This window comes from Neopsephotus bourkii, unplaced genomic scaffold (assembly GCF_033783945.1).
Source record: "Neopsephotus bourkii isolate Nb327-2 ecotype Australia unplaced genomic scaffold, CSIRO-AGI_Nbou_v1 NB_1663, whole genome shotgun sequence".
In the NCBI taxonomy this organism is placed as follows: Eukaryota; Metazoa; Chordata; class Aves; order Psittaciformes; family Psittacidae; genus Neopsephotus; species Neopsephotus bourkii.
Genome location: NW_026902137.1, coordinates 6408447 through 6428577, shown reverse-complemented (window position 1 = coordinate 6428577; position 20131 = coordinate 6408447). Strand labels below are relative to the sequence as shown.

The 20131-nt window shown below is 42.5% G+C and overlaps 1 protein-coding gene across 11 annotated transcripts in view; it reads right to left on the bottom strand.

Moving 5' to 3' along the window:
• The window catches only part of RIPOR3 (RIPOR family member 3), a 52104-nt gene that overhangs the window by 4900 nt on the left and 27073 nt on the right, over positions 1-20131 (bottom strand). For 9 of the 11 annotated variants that reach the window (XM_061375555.1, XM_061375560.1, XM_061375556.1 and 6 more), the window contains 14 exons: positions 17975-18053; positions 17386-17409; positions 17204-17257; positions 16338-16487; positions 15760-15823; positions 15319-15362; positions 14471-14596; positions 12179-12324; positions 5203-5332; positions 4277-4855; positions 3097-3236; positions 2220-2352; positions 1396-1504; positions 57-218 (listed from right to left, as the gene is read on the bottom strand). In XM_061375555.1, the coding sequence (XP_061231539.1) occupies positions 57-218; positions 1396-1504; positions 2220-2352; positions 3097-3236; positions 4277-4855; positions 5203-5332; positions 12179-12324; positions 14471-14596; positions 15319-15362; positions 15760-15823; positions 16338-16487; positions 17204-17257; positions 17386-17409; positions 17975-18053 (1940 nt within the window). Of the gene's footprint in view, positions 1-56; positions 219-1395; positions 1505-2219; positions 2353-3096; positions 3237-4276; positions 4856-5202; positions 5333-12178; positions 12325-14470; positions 14597-15318; positions 15363-15759; positions 15824-16337; positions 16488-17203; positions 17410-17974; positions 18054-20131 lie in introns of all 11 variants that reach the window. The other 2 variants (XM_061375563.1, XM_061375564.1) reach the window with 2 other exon arrangements.

Below are 20131 nucleotides of genomic sequence, written 5' to 3'. Positions count from 1 at the left end.
CATAAAGACAGTGTTTAGCCATGCAACAAAAGGAAACCTGAGTGACAGCTCAGTACCTGCTTCTAACTGATGGGGGTATTTCTCCTTCACTTTGAGCATCAGGGTGTATTTTAGTGCGTGACGGAATCTTTCTGCTGAAGCAAACAAGATGCTGCTGGGCTCTGCAAGGTCACTCCAGATCTTCAGGTACTGCTTCTTCTTCTTTGTCTTCTGAATAACTGAAAAATACCATTTTAAAGACAGTGAGCTCTAGCAGATTTTGGATTTCACATGAGAAAAAAGGCACCAGATGGCGTATGTAGAGATGTGTCAGCACTGACTTGTGTTTGTGTTGTGTAGATGGCTTTGTTCAAAGCTGGAGATTTGCTGCCGGTATTTTAGCATCTGCAAGCACTGACTTCACCAGGCTTGGGCTGAGTTCCTAAGCTGTCATTACAAGACCTGAATGAGACACATAGCAGCTCCTCTGCCTTGTGTTCATTCATTTTATCCAAGTCAAGTTTCAGAAGCACTTGGGAGTTGAACTATCTATCAACCTATTTCTATCAACCAGAGCTGTGCCATTTCCAAGCACTTTAGAGACCCTGTCTTACGTACCTTCGCAAGGGGAGAACTCTGAACCTCAGTGCAGAAGCTGAGGCAGGCTTTCCTTCAAAGGAAGAAGAGCACTTGAAGAAGAGCACTTCAGAAGAGCACGTGAAGCAATACCTTGTGGCTCCTTGCTATTATTTAAACCCTTTCCCACTCTTACCTTTGTGTTCTGCATTTAAGACTCCTACACTCTCCTCATCGTGCCGTACCACAGACCTTTGAGAGCTTTGCTCCAGGGAAGAGTTTACTCTCACATCCTTCAGCATAAAATGTGTCGGCAAATGCTTCCAATTAAAACCTGTATTCCTGCCACTCTATTTACCAAGATGAGACCAAAAGTCTTCAGTCTCCCACTGGGGCTTTATCATTTTGTCACCTTCAGCAGTCAATGGAAGTGATTGAGTAGTGGGAAGGCCCGAGGTGGGAAAAACTGCACACCAAACTTGCACATTTGGGCTGTTTGCTTTTATGCAGTAAGCAGAGACATAAAAGGGGATTTTATTGAGGCTGTTACACTGTTCTTTGACTGCAAACTCCATCATCCATAACATCCCTGTTTCCAAGACAAACCAGTTCAGCTACTAGGTCTGAGACAAAGTTCCTGAAATCCTTTCCTTCCTTGCAGAGGCAAAACAAGCAAACAATGAGCCCTGTTTTCCCTGGGAATCCAAGCTTAAGAGCTGGTTTAATTATGTGAATGTGCAAGAAATTCAAAATGAAACCTGATGTGTCTGGAGAAGCTTGGGCAGAGTCACCTGCCCCTCTCACACCTCAGGCATGCCTTGGAACAATGCAGTTACTCACTTTCTTCAACAGACAGATCCAAGACATCACCCAGGACCCGAGTCTGCTCCGACACTTCTTCCAGGATGCTCTTCTGGACAACCTGGGCCACACTGGGTGAGCTCAGTTTCTGAAACACAACATGCTTATCTTAGCAGCTGGAACAAAGGCAGCATCGAGCACAAGATGAATGAGGGTTTGTTCTTGGAATCAATCTCCTGTAATCTATGAGAAAACACACAGCTGCTCTCAAAAGGCCTCTTTGCCCATTATGGGATGGATGAGTCCTGAGTGCGTAGCTGCTCAGCAGAACAGGATGAGTGAATCACAGTGTGCTGGCACAGGCTGGCTGGCACTTGATCCTCCTCCACTCTGTCCATTGACAACTGCAGAGCAGATCAATACTAATTGTTCCACTGTCCTCTGCTGCCCATTCTCATCAGAGGTAATACTTTGAGGATGATAATGTGCTTGAGCACTGTAACTGAAATTAATTGAGGAATGAGGTCTCAGGGGGAGGCAGGAGCTCTTTCTTGCCTACATGCTGCCAGTTTCATTCTAGAAGTAGCAGTTTTCATTCATTAAGAAATTGATCCCCTGTTGTGGGTACACAATTCGACTCAAATCTGCCCTACTGCATTAGCAGCCTGCTTGGGACACAAAGCTACTACCTAGAGCTTCAGCAAAACCCAGAGGCTGAAAGAAAGCAGCAGGTTTGTATGACACATTCTGAGTATGCACACTGCACTTCTGGACTCAGTTTCTATTCTGAGCCTCTTTTTATAAAGGAACCAGCTACGTATTTATTTTTGTAACTGGAATCAAAACCACAGGCTGTTCCTTACCTGCAAAAGGCCTTTGCACAGCTTCAGATGAGTTACCAATAGTGTGTCTAAGTTGTCATCACCTGTAGTTACATCTCTTGTTTCTGTTCTCGTGTCACAGCTCAGGGACTGCAGTGTGTTGTCATTGTACGTGCTGTTGAGGAAAGAAAAGAGAGTTAGACTCATAGCTAAATAAGCTGAAGATGCACAATTTCAGTAGCAGCCTGCAAGCAAGTTGCAGAAGTGCAAACCCTGTGGCATTTAACAGATCTCAGACTTTTTTTATTGCATTGATAACACTTCTTAAAAACATGAGGACTTTATAACTTTTTCCAGTGCAGTAATGCTGGATCAGTTGATCCCACAAAATCCCATCCTGGAGAACCAATACTGGTAAAAGATGCTCCCAGATAGCACAAATTGAGTTGCTGGCTCATCTGCAGCAGGTGAGGTGCAGAAGCAGCGCACAGACAAATCCTGTGGTGTCTCCCAACTCGCTGATACTGGGAATGTAATAAGTCTCCCAGGATCAGGCTCATAGCTCTGGAATGTTCAGTTTCAGTGCACAACTTGCAAAACTGAATTCAAATGAAGCAACAAGTAGAAGAGCTCTGTAAGTTACTCATAGATAGGCCAGTGCTGTCTAGTATCATCCTGATCAGCCTGTTTGCTGCAGACTGTTTCTAGCAGGCCTACATATTAGGCACTTCCATCACACTCTGTGGGCTGTTCTGAATCTCAGAGTATTCACAGCAATTGGTTTCTGCCCTGGACGTTTCCACCAGTAGCAGGTCTGCACAGTTGTTACTCAACTGTGCAAGGCAAGCACAGTGTATTAGGAGACATCCCCAGGATCAGCCCTCCTTACCCCCCATAAGGAAGTGCTGCAGACACGTACCTGATACTGGCTGTCCGGACGCTTCCGAACAACGAGAGCTCATCAGCGCTGCAGTCAGCGTTTAAAAAGTCAAAACTTTCCAGTACTGTCTCCACCATTAAGCTTTCCATAGATGAGTGTTTGTGATGCAGTGGCTTTAGCTGTGATGGAATGGGAGGAAAGATGCTGTTATTTGTAGTTATCAAGCCATTCTGCATGAGTTCTTGGCAGTTTTTCCAGTCACTCCTAATAACAAATCAATTTGCTTTTCTGATTTCATTCCTGCCACACCAGGAAAGTTACCTCCTGCTCCAGACTGATCCAAAAATTGCGTTCTAATTGGATTCAACAATGTTCTTCTGTATTTTGATCTGTCTGTATTACTCTCTGGATTTCCCTGCCTGTTCAGGTTGATGTAAGAGTTGATTTCCTCTGCATCTTGTGCCATTTTCATTTACTCCCTGTTTTAGATCTTGAAGTAACTATCTTAGGGGTCCGTTACATTCCAGTAACAACCAAGAACTTTTATATCAATAATGGACTTCATGGGGCCAGTAACTTTCTTCCCCTTGTAAAGGCTGCTGTGAGAGCACTGGTTAACACCATTTATTATTCCAGACCTCAGAGGAAGCCTTACAGTATCTGTATCCCACATACAGTGCTCCCAGGTTTGCACTATAACCCACTGCTTGCAGAAAGCTCTTCTCCAAGACCTTTCCTCCAAAGAAAGAAAGGTTTCAGCATCATACAACTTGTCAGACAGTCTGAGCTGCCTGCAAAACCTGAGGGACCCTGGAGAAAGGTTTGGTTTGAACTGATGCAGTCATCTCTGGGTACACTAAACCTGAAAACATTAACAAAACTTAGAAGCAGACAAAATGCAGAGGCTGGCACACACTGTTCACATCCTGCTGAGCCCACGCTCGCTTCCACTTTGACTGTAGGCAACTTCCTAATTTCTTTTTCACAGTTACTGACCTGCACACAGCACCTGAGGGCTCTCTCTTGAGAGGGGCTGTGCAACACCGGGCTCCGCTGTAGTCAGCTCTCAGGGCTGTCTTTTCCGAGTAGTGCCTGACCTCTGGTGGCCAAACTTACTTTCTGGGAACATTGCTATTGCTGCATCATTAACTCAAATCCACCACGGTCATGGAACCTCTGCAGTTTTAGGACTAACAGTGGGAGTAAAACTCCAACATACCTTTAATTTATCCCTCAGAGATGAGACCTGGTACTCCAATTTCTCCAGCTGGGCTTGCACCACATTATGTGACTTCAGCAAATTTAACACTTCTTGGAGAGTCTTATCAATTGACTTTGTATGTCCATCTAGCTTTAGGTCATTTGCAGCATTCAAGCTTTTCTGGCTGAAGTCTTCATGCTCTGTCAGCCGGTGGTTTCTGGGCTGATGGAAAGAATCTCCACCTTTGTGACGACTCCGAAAACTCGGTGGGTTACTTGGAAATCCATCCACACACGGCGTCTTCTTCAGGATATCCAGAGTTGTGTGATCTGGAAGAGGATGCTGCCGCTCTTCTGCACAAGTCTCTTGGATCATCACCAATGGCAACGTCCTGTGGTCTAGAGCTGGAGTTGCAGTTCTGGATTCCGTCCCTTTCTGATCCTCAGAGCTGAACGAGTCCGCCTCGCTTGTCTCCGCTGGGGTGCAAGGCTTGCTCCTCCCATGCACATCGAAATCACAGGCAGCCAAGTAGCTCAGTATGCTGGGAGGCTGAGCATCACTTCCATCCGCTTGGCTCTGCCTTTGTTGCAGAACAGACTGCAGCAAACAGATTCAACAGTGAGCATAGAGACAATTGAAAAGCATGAGATACCACCAAAGATAGAGAACTAAGAGAACTGTGGGTTCCTGTTCTTGGAAATGTACACACCCAGCTGATCAAAACCACAGGGCTCTTCTGCACAAGGCAGCCAGGCCAGTGCAGATTGGACAAAAGAAGGCTTGATGGTTAGGTGAACGTATCAGTGATGTTACTAGCACTTGAGATATACGGCAGATTTAAAAGGGTCATATAAAACAACCATTAAACCAAACCCCTCTCTCTTGAATAAATGAGTCAAGTCTTAGGTCTGTGCTTTGCATTCTGCTCTCCTCAGCATACTCACCAGGTAGTATTTCTCTCTGAAGCTGGGAGTATTTGGTGGGGTCCAGTTGTATAATGAGCTTTTCCTGCTACTCACAGAAAACTTGGCAGTGGTTCCAGGTGACAAGAAGAGGTTCTCTGTGTCAAAGGGGCTGGAGAAAGAGGCACAAAGACCCAAGTGTCAGTAAGTCCGGAAAGCACAGAAACATTTAGCAGCAGGAATAGCTGTTAGGATTGAACTGTGACATTTAGTAAATAACACAGGGAATAAAAGGAAAGCAAAACTGCCTCTCTGACCAATACCTTTGATTGCACCAGAGAAAGAGGTAGGCAAAATGACTCTGTGTTTTACACGTAATTCTCAACACCCTTTAGACAGAGAGATGTGCCACAGTCTTGGGAATAGGAGTCCAACAGGCCATAAATCTGAAGCACTCTCTGTCCCCCTGCCATGTCCTATGCAATGCTGGCAAGTACAGCATCAGCTGCTTGCCAGCAGCCACTGGACAAATAGCGAGATGTACACCACATCTGACATAGGCAGGAATTATAACACATGTAATAAAGGAAAACTGCCATGTATTTCCCCCCTGCAGAGCACATAGCACCTGAGAAAGCTACTAGAAAACCCCACCTTCTTATCCTTCAAATATTAATAAACAACTCCTTTGGCTGGCAGAGAAAACATGCGTGCTGGGATATGGCAAGTTGTGTTGTTTATACACAGTTATGGACAAGTCCAGTTCCCAGAGGACACCAGCTATGGTCTAGAAGAGCTTGATGAGTCCCACTCTAAAGACTTCCCACTTACCTGCTACATCACAGCCATTAATTTCCCAACTCCTTTGCAAAGAGTCTAAGGAAACTTGGAGAAACTGGCTCCCAAAATTCAACTCAGCTAACCAGGAGAAGAGCATATTTTAAGTTACTTAAAGCAAGTCTGGGGGGATTTATTACATGTTACTTTCATTCCCCACCGATATGCCCTGTGGCACGAGGAGCGAGTTTGGTTTTCCATTTAGGAAAAGAAGTTAATGGTTTATAACAAATGTGTAATCTCACAGATATGAATGTAATAAGCAAGGAGTAGGATAAAGTCAGCTGCATTCAGCTGTACAGCACAGAACCACTAAAGATTCAAACAATCACAAAGGCTAATCAATTACATGAGTGGAACTTTTGCTCTTCAGTGAAAGCTGAAAAGCGGAGCTCCTGTTCTCCCCAGCTTTTCCTGTTGCACAGCGACAATTCTCAGCAGCATCCTGCAGTGCCACACACCACTGTCTTCCTCAGCATGCAGGTGTTGCCCTCTGAGCTCACCTAATGCAGGTTAATTGTCTACATGAATGCTGTCACCCAGCTGGGGTTCATCAAGCAGGCCAGTTCCATGGAGTTATATCAACCACCATCTGCACTGGCTCACCATGCAGAACATAAATCAGGTTTCTGACAGTGAGAGCCTTTTAGGCAAAGCCTCCTATGTTTACTGATGGAAGAAAATTATGAATCCCATCCATGGCATTTCTTAAGGAGAGTCACAGGGATCCATTCCTCAGATTTTTCATTTTCAGCTTTTAATACAGCAATGCAAAATGACACTTTGAAGGAAAGGGGCAGGAATGACAAGCTAAATCTCTTTTGCCCTTTTTGACAATTACTGAAACCCACTGGCAAAATACCACTATTGAGCTGCCTCCAGCCAAGCACACACTCCCTGTTAATGCAAGATTACAAAGTGAGAGAGCAAAGCAATGGGTGAAGGAAAGAATGAAATCTGGTCTATAGCATCTATTCTCCCCTGGTTGTAAGCTCTTTGGGCATGATACATTGTCTTGTTCCACATTTGTATAGCAAACAGAACACCATACTGGGGCAGAGCTGTGAATCCATCTCTCCCAGCACCCTGACATTAACAGAAGCCAGTAGGGGATTTTCAGGGGAAAAGCACAGGAAATAAGTCAAATCTAGTGGGTTTTCCCCAGACACACACTCAAATCTGAGGCAATCCATAGCTCAGACCTGTCACGCAGCAGACTTCACAAGCAGACTATTGCCTTTAGCTGTCACATGCTTTTCCTTAGTTTGTCTGGTCACTTCCTGAAATCATTGACACAAAAACCTCTGCAGAGGTCAAGTTTGCCAAAACTTCACTATTTATTTCACTTGAAATTGTGGGACAAGTACTTTGCCATGGGGGTCTCTTGTGGCTGTACTGAGAGAAACGGTGGCTAACCATTTACTTTCCACATTCCCCACAGTGAACATTGCTGTGCCTGTACAGTGTTATCCATCAACACCTTTCCAAGACTGAGAAATTCTATTAAAAAGTGAAAGTGGCCCCACATCTGATCATCTTTGTTGCCCCGATTCTATTTCTATATTGCCAAGCATGCCAGCCTTTTGTTATGACTAGTTACAATATTGGCATTAAATGCATGACACTACAACGCCATCCAGGCAATCTGAAGTAGCACAAAACTTTCCCTTAGCTTACCTTAGCACTGTTGCAGGACTTCAGTGTTCAGGACCAAAACACACAACCCAGCCTGACCTTGAAGGGGTTTACAACTCATTGGAGCTCCTGTTTCCTAGATTAAACCAACCATGACATCAGAAGCTTTGAATCCACACACATTTGAGGTACCTCAGCCTTCGCAGCACTGAGCACAGATTCCCAGTGAGATACTGTTTTGTCACAACCATCAAGGCTGTGGAGGGATTAAATACTCGAGGCTTCTGTCATCTCCCTGACCCTGCTGCATTTTTCCACTGGGTGATGTTCTCAGAATGTAAGTAATCAGACAGAGCATATCAGAGCTGAACCCAATTTAGTTCTTAGCCCCACAGAGCCTGCCTTCCTTTCTCGCACTGCCAAGACTGTGTTCTAATCACTCCCCTTCTGTCCAATCCCTCCATGTATTAAAACACCACCATCCAGAAGGACTCTCGGTGGATAGACCTGTCTGAATCCCACTATTAAGCCTGTGAATCCACACCTGCATTAAATCAAAGCACCACCAATTCTGGCCAACTGGATTGAACTCACTGTTAATCATGAGATTTCTTTTTTCCTACTGAACACCAGTGAAAATGCCCACACAACTTGAACAGTGTGGTTATTGTTGTGTTTCACCTACCCCCTAATGCATAATAAGCACCAGCTTCAAGGTCAGTACAGCTGAACCTAAGACTAAGCTATGAAACATCACTCCCACCAAGAAGCACGTTTCCCTCAGAAGCACAGATGTGGACTAATGGCTAAAGATACCTGCAGGAGTAACTACCCAGTCACGAAAGTTTTCATCTGTAAGAGCAAAACTGTCAGTAGATTTGTATCCAGAAAAAACAGACTTTCCTTTCTTATTCCCCCTTAAGGTTTTTTTTCCTCCTACTCCACAAAGCCCTGTGAGCCAGATCAGCACATGCTCAAAGCAGGCAGAAAGCACAAGAGTGGTTCTGGCTGCCTGACACCCTTAGATCCCAGGACGGGGTGCTAACTGAAGTTCTGTAAAGAGAATACAGGCTTTCTCTTTGTCCTCCATGTGAGACACAGAATTCAGACTGCTATTTAGGTTGGCAAAAAAACCAAAGTCTTCTGCCAAACTGGCCAAGAAAGCTGTTCTGCAACAGGCCCAAGGTCATTCATGGCATAATCTATAAAGGAGCTGAAGGAACTTTTGTTAGAGCCCAGAAGACTAGTGGTCTATTTAAAGAAAATATACATTTAGAAGTGGAAGACTGATCCACACTTGGATTTCTCACAAAGCAGGTCTAGATTGAAAGCTTGCCTCTGGGGGAAGTTTGGGCACATCAGCTGGATTTGTTTAGTTATTCTTAAACCAAAGAAAAAGGCAGCTGTTGAGTGCTCTGCCTTTGAAAAATACAAACACCCTGAGTTATCACCACACAACTTCTCTTCTCGGTAAGCAACTTCAATAAACAGGCTGTCAAAGAGGAGCCTGCCAGTTCTGCACAGAGCTGCTCTGGAGAACCCACTTGGTAGGATACACCAACGCATTTCACCAAACTTAAACATAGCAGAGATGCAGAGACAGAGTTCTCATCCACTGAAACATTCCAAGTGGGGATTAACTCCCAAAGAAAACGTGTCACCCCTAACCCTGGTCCCAGCTCTGCTGTTGCCAGCTCTAAAAGCTGGGTGATGGTTGTCCCAAATGCCACAGAAGTGCCCATCTCACTGAGCAAAAGCTGTGCTCCGAGCTGTGAGCTACTGCAGCAACCAAGGGGCAACAGAATTGGAACTGTAGTTTTCTAAAAAATATAGATTTAGTTACAAATAGATTTTGTTTTGGAGATTCGAGCCATTATCTGAGAAACTGCAATATCCCAGAATAGGAAGGGGTTTTTCCTCATACAGTGCCTTTTGCAATAACAATTTCTGTGCATAACTATTTATGCAAGATACTGACAGTGAGGAAAGTCAAACAAGCAGATTCAGCAAAAGCAGACGAAGTGAACTGATCTGTTAGGTGCCATTTGTGTGGGTTAACAAGAAGGGAGTAAAAGCAATTCTTCCAGCCTCTACTCTGAACGTGCCATCTCTCAGTACAGCACTTCCCATATTAGGGCAAAACCAGATTTCAATATGTTCAATAAAGGATTTCTTCTTCACTGCACAGGTGAAGCTTATGTCAGGCTTGAAACCAGGGGAAAAGGGACTTCCTTTACAAGAGTGCCTCTGCAAGGGGAGGGTTCTGTCTGCAGTCCTTTTTGCTCTGAAAAGGTGCATAGAGCTTTTGATCACTTCACATCTAGATTAAAGCCAACACAAGCTTTGGTGGTGGTGTGTGCTTGTTGAAGGGCGAGTGATGACAAATAAGGCATCAGACTTTGCTGGGGAAGTACAACAGCCTGTAAATCCTCTTATGCCCCTCTTCTCTCCTTCCTTCCCCAATATTAAGACATACAAAAGTCAAAACAACATAATACTTTAATTGGCTTTCACCTAAAAAGGCTGTCATTTTAACAGCTACTTTTACTTTAAAAAAAAATCCTAAACATAATGCAACTTGCACCATCCCCACTCCCCACAGTTAGCAATAACTCTGCCATGAGTACCTCTGCTTTCAGATTCAAGGGGGAATACACGCATAACTTGGCATGAGTAAGAGGAAGTTTCATAGGGAATATAATGCAAGATCACAGCAAGCTTCTGGAATGAGGTTTTGTTACCCAACTAATTAGTGGCTCAGCTTCTCAAATAAGAAACAGAAGCCTCAGAAGTCTCAGAGCAGCTGCAGCACCTCACCAAAACATATACTGATGCCCAATGTTAGATCTCAGGAGGAAAAGGTGCCATAAACAACGGGTGCAGGGAAAACTTTGCTGTGCAAGTTTCTCATCAACTTAGAACCATGAGTATGTTTGAAAGTAATTTCCAGATGCTGCTGCCAAGACTCATTTTTCAGCCCAACTGCAAGTACAAATCAATAGTAAATTTCTAGAACCACAGCACGCACAAAAGACCTTCAAAAAACAGTCTGTTGATCAACAGAGCTTTTCTTCCCCCAACCCCAGAAATGCAACCTCAAAACACCTGAACAGCAACTGCAACAGAAAAACTTCTGGCATTGTCGTGGTGGTGGCTTTAAAAGACTGTGATAAGGGTTAAGTCAAACGATGCTTCCAAAGGTAATGAAAAATAAAAACAGGGTATTAAAAACCAAGTCTGATTATAAAATGATGTGGTTATTACCCTGAGGGCAGGAAAACTTTTCTCTAACCAAAAGATCTGTTTGGGCATATTTGGCAGATCGTACATTCAGCATACACAAACTTTGTTATTTTTGGGCAATTCTTAAAAACCAAGAAAGACTCAACAGTTGTATAAGGCTGAGCCATGGATGCATCTGGCCTGCAAGGCACAGCTCCCTGCCCTTGTCATTTAAACACTGTTAGGTTTCTGCTTCTAGATCCACAAGTCGTCACAAAGTGGCCTTTCGAGAAGGTCCTTATCACATAGGTGTGTGCAAATGTTTCTTTGCCATGTTGAATTGGGAAGAACTGAGGGCCGCATTAAGCCATGTGCAAGTGAAGAGTGCCTGCTGGTTCATTGGGTACTTCACTAAGATGGATAAATTTAACCCAAACAAGAGTAAATGGAAACAGGTTAAGAAGTTTTTACTTGTTGCAGACAAGACTCACAGAATGGACTGACAGTCCCATAAAGCAGAAATAACAGCACTACCTCAAAAATCCATGGTGGTGTGCAGAGACTGAAGAAGAAGTTCCAGTGCAGCACCCACAAAAGTCAGAATTTGCTTTTAATAACATCAATAATCCACTACACAAATTGACTTACAGGTTCAAATTATAAAACAATTTAACAAATCACAGGGCCCATGAAAATCCTCAGCTATTTTAAAAGTGCATTTGTAACCAAGCTTCCCTGCAGTGCACAAACAGGCCTTATATTGATAACTGTAATAATCACAGTGCAAATATAAACGTACTAAGTCTTTGGGAAAGCTTCATTTTTAACAAACTGTGGCCTGGTACTAGTGATTGTCCTAAAATTACAAGTATATATTTTTTCATTGTGTATAGAAGCTGTTATTTTCAGTATTATTTCATCATCTTTAAAATAACTGTTCATGTTTTATAGGTGTACATACATTGCTTGGAGCTAGACTTGAACGCTCATTCTGAAGCTAAGTAGAAGTAGTAAGCTAAGTAAAAGCCTACTATCAGCTCACACAGCTAGCCATGACTCTAGCAAAATCAACACATAGAATTAAACGGTGATAGACACAGCTCCTGTCCCGTTCCCCCTCCCCTTCCCAAGGACTGATGCCACAGAGTCAGAGATCAAGCAGAGGAGGTGGGGTTCCTGTTAGGAAGCACAGGGCTGCTATCTACTGCACCTGCTCTGCAAATAGAAAGAGGACTATGATGTTGAATGCTACTTAGTGAGATACTTAGGAGCCTTTGATTTATTTCAACTGTTCAGCTCCAGCTTTCTCTGAAGCTGTACTTACTTCCAGAGGACCTCCAGCTGTAGCTTGATGGTTCCCAGTTCAGTTATGTCCACAATGATTGCCTGAGGCTTGGTTGTAAAGAAGTTTATGCTGTCGCACGTCACAACACCAACTAGAATAGTGGCCAGTCCTCGCAGCTCTGTCACCTGCAGGGACAAGCACATCCATTTTCATCTTACCAGACAATCCTCAGTCATGTGCACAGAAAGAAGAACACTTCAGGCTCAGATCTGCTCCGAGGCCCACAACAAACTTAAAACCTCAGTACTCGGTTTTGGGCTCCTAAACTGTTGAGAGCCAATATCCCCACAAGGAATATGTTGTAGATGGCTAGAAAGGAAGAGAGAAAAGCTGGGGAGAGAGCTGTGCAGCACATCTGACAACAGAATTTGGTGGACTATGATTTTAAGTGAAATTAAGTTTGAAGTTTGGAAATTCTAGCTGTGGTATACATACAAACAGTTGCTATTAGTACAGTCTAGCTTGTCTACACATTGTAACAACACTGTCATAAAGATCTGTATTACAGAGAAGTATATTACCCTACCTACACTAGACTATGTCAGCTCAGCTGCCTAAAGGATCTGGGCACAAATGTCTGCATCCACTGTGACCTTTCTAGTTGTTCTAAGCTCAGCTGAGGACCAAAGTCAGAACTGTGTCAGTTCTCTCCTCCAGCTCTGCAGGCAGTTGGGAGTGCATTAGCAATGCATTTGCAGACCTACATTTTCCCCAGGCTGGCACTTTGCTTCTTCAGCTACTTAGAAAAAACAAATGACAAATCCAGTCAAACACTTGCTTAGTTCCACATGCTTCCAATGCAGATCAAATTGTTTCAGAAGTACATAAATCACACTCAGCACAGAGTTTTAGAATAAGCGACTGAAGTCCATTTCAGGAATTAGTTCCATGCCTGTATCTCCTTTAAGGTGGAGCAGAATTATGTTGCCAGTCTCCTCTTGGAACACTCTTTGGCACTTCTCAATTTTATTTTTTAATTTTAAGCCTGCTATGTATTTGTACTGGGCAAGATGATTAAGTACAAAGTGGAAAGAGCAAGAGGGTGTGGAGAACATTAGTAAGCTTAAGAAAGTCTTTTCATAAGCTGACAAAAAGAATAAAGCTATCATTGTCACACAAAGTAATACAAGGTTTTACAGCTATTATGGGAAAACAGGGATCTGAATTAGCCTCTCACCTGATATTCATTGTGCAGTGGCAGCAAAAAAATGCATTATAAGTACATTTCCAAAGGCTCTTAGGGCAAGATGCCAAAAAGTCTCTCCTATGTAACCCAGTTTTGCTGCCAGATTGGAGGGGAACATTGCAATAGCTGCTTTAACAGCTGCCAAAACTTGAAACTCTGCACTGGCACCGTTTCCTAGTAGAATAGGATCCAGCACAGCCTTCGATCACAGCTCCTTTTAGGTTGACAGGAGTCACGCTGCAGTGTCCAGCCCACAAGAGATGCCAGACTACAGTGGCAATGCTGTTTAAGGATTAACTCCACCTCCTAGGTAAATGCAGGAACCAATGCCAAAGGCAGCTGCACAAGGGTCTATGAAAATTACATACTTCCCTCAAGGGGTACTCATAATGTGTTACCTTCACATCACAGGCCACTAGCACTGGTCCCTTACTGCTACAGATATGATTTTTCTAAGGCACTTTAGAGTTCTGATGCCTTTTTTTTTTCCCCCTAAATAAAGATACCAAGACTGTTTGTACCAGGCATAAGTGCCATTGGTTCTTTGCAGATATGGAGCATCTCCAGATTAAAATACAACAAAAGAATCTGCATTGTCCCAGAGAAAGGGACATTTAAACTACTGAGTCAAAACATACACACATGCAATGGTGTTTTCCAGATACACAATTCTCTTTCAATAGAGAACAGAACCCCAGGTAATTAATATTCCACATGGGTCATAAAATAATATCTACATACACGTCTTTTTGTCTCCACATCTAGACTTGACCTTAGAAAATCCCAGATATTGATCTAGGACATAAAAACAAAACAACCACACACAACAAACATACACAACCAACCACATATGCCAGACTCCGCAACACAGGAAAGCAGATGCACCAATACAGTTACAAGTGCCAAGAAAAACAGAAGTAGATGTCTGTTCAGTAGGCAGAACATTGCTTAACTGCCATTGTTACCTGTCTAGGAAAAGCAAACTACTTAAGAGGTTTGACAAACATCTAGCAGCCTAACAGGTAAGTTGTAGGGTAGAAGACCTGTTAACCCATTGATTCCAATCCAACCATTATACACCACACCTTGATTTCAAGCTTCTCATGGAGATTCGGTATAAAGATCTTTTCTTCTTCATCCCATGTCTGGCTGTCATCAGTCTCAATCTTGCCTTTCAACCTCCATTTTTGGCGCCCCAGTCGCACAAACACCTAGAAACCACCAAAGAGAAAATGATGTTGGGTCAACATATCCCAGAATGATCCCTTCAATCCATAGGCCTCACATTGTGCCAGTACTGCAGAAGTGAAGCCGTTCCTTTGATCACTATACATTTAGGAACTTCCATAAAGCTAGAAAACTAGAGGCAGAAATGCAGATTGCAGGTTTTAACACTTGAACTCAGTACCAAATGACATGTCCCACCCATTCTAGAAGAACTGCAAACCTATGTTGCATAGTAAGTGTAGGGGTACTGAAATAGAACGCACACTGGAATTCATTTGGAACTGTTAGAAGTAGGAAAGCAACCAAGTAAGATCCTTGGATGCATTCAAATCATGCCAAGGGCAACCCAGTAAGATACTAGGACGCATTCAAATCATGCCAAAGGCAACCTTCCAAGAAACAGACAGCAACTGTTATTTGATTCCAGAGCAACTCTAAAGACAAAGACCTGACAGGTTTGGTTTGATAGACAATCACTGCAGTCTTTCAAACCCCCTAACTCTTGAATCACATCTTTCCCTCTTCAATCTCGGGGAGCAGAGCAACTAGTGACTGTGCTAAAGCACTTTCTTCATCAGAACAGTGCAGTTTTATCACAGTCCACTTCCTGCCTGCCTTACACATGTTGCACCTTCGCTCTCCTGTTCCTCCACTGCAAACTCATAGCAGTAAAATAAAGGACAAAATGAATTGCTGTATACTGCACCTCATACTGGTCCCCTGGGCAGAGACGTGCAAAGCCCACCAACCCTGAAAAGAGAAGGAAAATTCTAATACTTGTAGAGTTTTACAATGTCCCGCAAAGCCTCAGCTTGCAATAAATAAAGCGACTACCTGGCTAACACCCCCTTGTGCTTAACTGTGCAGAAGCTACACCACTGGCCCAAACTACTCTTAGAAGGGCAAACATTAATTGAGTTAAAGAAAGAAAGCTTGTCAGATTTTGTACTCAAGTATAGATACCATTGCAGACATGGTTTATGGCACTAAAGCAAACATTAATTTCCCAAAGTTCTATTAAGGGTCTCATCCAGAAAGCCAGTGGAAGCAACTGCCATTAAGTAAGTGTACTCTCAGCTGATAAGATTGTTACATAGGAAACCCCAAATCAACTGATGATTCTTGAAAGACACAAGAATGAGCATACCTTTCATCTTCAAGTGAAACTCTCCCAAATGGACCTCCAATGCCCCTTCTATAAAGCACATGTCCTAGAAGAAGGAATGAACAGTTGCTGTGACTGAAAAGCAGCACAAAGGCTATTTTCTTTAATGACTTCTTATTAAAGGACACACAGTAACATCTTCACTAGGGGAAGCTGATAAAGAGTCCATTCATGCTACTTTTAAGATAAAAAATTATGATGTTGCTCCACAGAAGAACGTAACTACTTCAGCAGTTCACTGACAGTTACCTTCCACTACTTGTTTTGTAAAAATAGCATAGCTTATTCATTATTCATTTCTCATCCCATTACTTCCAGTAGAAGTCATAGTGGACCCTAGTATTAAAGCAGGAAGTCAAAGGACTTTTCACTTGTCTTTGCCAATGCATGAGGCCCAGCTGAGCTGGGGCAAAAAAGAGAGGCACAGAATTCAAGTGCTTTCCTGTGAGGCATTTATTTACCGCACAAACACCATTAAAAAGAAAGCCAGCTTTAAGACCTAGTACGCTTTTTGCTAGGAAACATTCCGGTCTTTGTTACACGTGTATAGTATTCCCTACCTCTGTGCACTCTTGGAAGTTCTTGTAAAGCTCCACTAGACTCTCTCTGGAGGCTTTGGTGGAAGGAGACAAGGAAAAGGCATGTTTCATATTTGCAGCCCCATCTCGCAGTCTGCACTGGATACAGTAAGCTTCATAGAGTTCCTCTACCTGTAAGATTTGGAGGGTAGGAGAAGAATGAACAAGAATTATCCTGGCAATTTTAGTAAGTTCTGGAAAGAAACATCAGCAGTCTTTCCTGGTAAAAAAAAAAATCCAACAAAATCCCGCTATCACAGCATTGCACAATGCTGTAGCTCCTGCATTTTACAGACTGATAATAAGAGTGCTACAGTTTGTAGACATTCCTGCACAAAAGCATGGGATATTGAGAAACAATCAGCTCTGCTGCTATCAAGACTACAAGACAAGTACTAGACTAACAACTCATTCAGGGAAAAATGGCTTGGACAGCAAGAAACCAATTCTGTCAATACAGATTAAAACACCTACAGTTATGTCAGGAAGGAGATTTCATTCCTTTGGAAGCAGAGGGCAGACAGCAGACATTCACTCCACAGGACTGCCCATTTGGCCCCTTGTGCGGAGGGAGGAGAACATGTAAGTATCCTCACAGCAGCATTTTCTGAATAAACTGGCAGGGTGTACAACCTGGTTTCACAGGCAAACACAGGTTGGGCTGTGCCCAACATTCAGCCTGAATCCAACCATTCAAGAAAATAAATAAATAAAAGTCCCCTCCTCCTGTAAGAAGAGTGGTTGCAGCTTTCAGGAAGCCCCAGCACTACTCCCCTTCAGGTGAATTAAAATATTTTCTGTTTAGATGGCTTGCTTATGTAGCAGTGCAAGATCTAAAGCCCCCTTACCTTGCTTATGTGAAACTCCAGTTTTCTGATGTACCTCTCCACCAAGCGGATTTGCTTTTGAAGAAGGGAAAGAGAGGGAGTCTTGAGAAAGTATTTCTTAAACATGCCTTTAAGTAACACAGCAGACACATCATCCATTTTTCACTGTTTGCAACATTTCATCTCATCCTCAATAGTCTTACCTTATCCAGGTCATAGTAGAAAGCCTGAAAGGAAAATAGCAGAGGCTGAACAGAAGAGCACATGTATTTTGTACATATTAATGATACTTTCCTATTGACTACAAGACTCACAAGGCTCATCTGAAGTTACACTAAATTAAGATGCATCATTTACTACAAGGAGACATGCCAACATTTTCAGAAGTAGTTTCATTTTCTGTGCATGGTTGGTTGGTTTCTTTTTGCAGGTGCTTTAAATGAGACAGAATCTTACTACCATCGACAACAAGGACCTGGACATTGGTGACGCCACATGGGAGGTTTTGGTTTCTCCATTTTTTTTAAATCTAGTTGTTATTTCCCAAAGGAAAGGCAAAGCTGGATGTGTGACTTGTCTTTTCATTACCCCTTTTGCTGAAGGTACTTCCAGGGTGTTGTGAACACAACAGAATGAAGGACACATTCACCAGCTACTGAAAATCAAACCCAGTCTTTATCACCATTTCTGTCCACCCAGAGTCAGTTCCTGAAGCCCCAGGTGTGAGAGAACATCTATTTCTGTGGCTTTATTTTTAAAGTATTTAAGTATTTAACATTAAAAGCATCTTACCAATCTGGAGTTCCTTTTTGTATCTTTGTGTCGACCAGAAAGATAATCCAGTTCAGCCTGGTGTGCTTCCAAGTATTCACTGGAGAGGAATAAAACCCAGTGTTACATTCCTCTGGTGCATTCATTATACCATCTCCCCAAAGAATTTTTCAGCAGAATGTTAAAGCAACTTCCTTTGTTAGAAGACTTCTCTTGTTTTACTCTCTAGAGATATGAATGGCTATATAAAGGGATATGGCTCAACAGACTAGAAAGGGTATTTGTCTATGGAAAACACCCTAAATGCAAAGTCACTCCTCAAGCATCTGTACACAAGTGCCAGAAGATGCTGGTTACTTGCTAGCTAACATTTAAAGATGTTGTACATTAGGAATCCCCCTCAAGATGTTGGACATTACAGTGCAATTAAAGAAGGCCACCAACTCCATCTTACGAAGTCAAAGAACTGCAACAGGAAACACTTGAACTACAAAGCTGAGCTCACAGAAGTACTCCATATGTAAGGCAGGACACATTCAGTGTTTTAGCAAACAGCTGAATAGCACCTTTTAGTACATGAGAATTTCTTAATGTAACCATTACATTTTCCAGAATTAGAGCTATTTTGCAAGGTGTGAAGCAGCTGGTGCCAGTTGGCTTCTGGAGTTGCTTGCAAGCAAGGATTGTCCCTTAGGAGTTCACACAGAGACTTAACCTATTTCTGCTTAGACTATCTTCTTCCAACTCTGCTTTTAATACAGAGCACACTTAGGTAACTTTTTCCTCTTGTGCTTAAAAGAGAAAAGAGTCACTTGGTAAATACTACATTATAAGACCCAGTCTCTGAGCAGTCAAAATAACTTTGTTCTAGACAATTTCACTTCTTCACATCTGCTTTGATGCATTTACTTTTCTTACTGTTTAAAACCAGCTCCCCAAGGCAGCCAGTGTCTCCAGCATTGAGTGGTCTGCTCTTTACACTTGCCTATTAACAGCTTGGTGCAGAAGTAGCCAAGGCTGGTAGCAGAACAGAATTCACTTACCTTTTAGAAAAGCTTCCTCACTTTTAGATTTAAGTACATTAGAATTGCCAGCTTGATTAAATGGTACCCAGATGGTTAACAGAAGAGTTATTTTCTGTAGCTATAAAGAAGCAGGCACGTAAAACATGCTCTGTACTAAAAATTCAAGTCACTCCAGCACCAAGTGGACTTAGTCTGCATCTACTTAAAATTTGGACTTTACATTGCTATTTGATACAGTTGTTTTCTGTAGGTTAGTCAATTAGCTAGCTCCTCAGTTTTGGCAGGAATCTGACCATGTGGCATTCACTGCAGAACTGGGAACAAATTCTGATTCACTTTATGGTTTCTCTTCCCTAAGCTCTGATAAATTCTAAACTCTGCAAAAACATTTGGTTTCATTATTCGATTTCCACTAATAAGACATTGACTGATATTTTTAGGGCTAAGACTTTATAGCCTTTTATCAGAACAAAAATGTGACACATCTGAGTTTACAAACTATCATTACAGCACGTTTTATGTTCTCTGCTTAAGAAAACAAACTATGATAAAATTAATATAGTAGCAAAATTCTGAGGACAGCAGTAACATACATGAATTAGTAACATACTGTTAGTAGGATGCCAGCAGAAAGAGCTACTGGGTTTACAAATCCAAGGAGAGGTATTTTATATTCCCACAGGTAATTCAGGGTGTAAGAAAGATCCATCAACATCAACTGTAAAGATGCAAAATGTGTATTTTGATATAAAAAGATTTGAGGACTCAGTTAAAGGTTGATGAGTTTCAACCACTGATGGAGGCAAACAGCACTTCCCACACTTCCTGCCTGGTCTATAATAGCTGCCATTTCAGCATTGAATAATATCAGCATTTCTATGAGGTAACTGACAGCTTCCCCAAAGCCAGAATACCCTAATTCAAACTGCCAGCCCATCCTTTGAACTCTACTGTGCCTGCTGCATGCATCCTACTTCTGCCAAATGGGAGACAATGAACAAAATTGGTCTTTGGCCTTTTCACTGAAGTCTGTACTGATGCAACATTTGCTGTGCATATAAACCATTAAAAAACAGTGCTATATTTAAAGCAAGATAATGTTATTTACATTGCCATAAGAAGATGGAGCTGTACTACAGCTCTGTTTCATCAC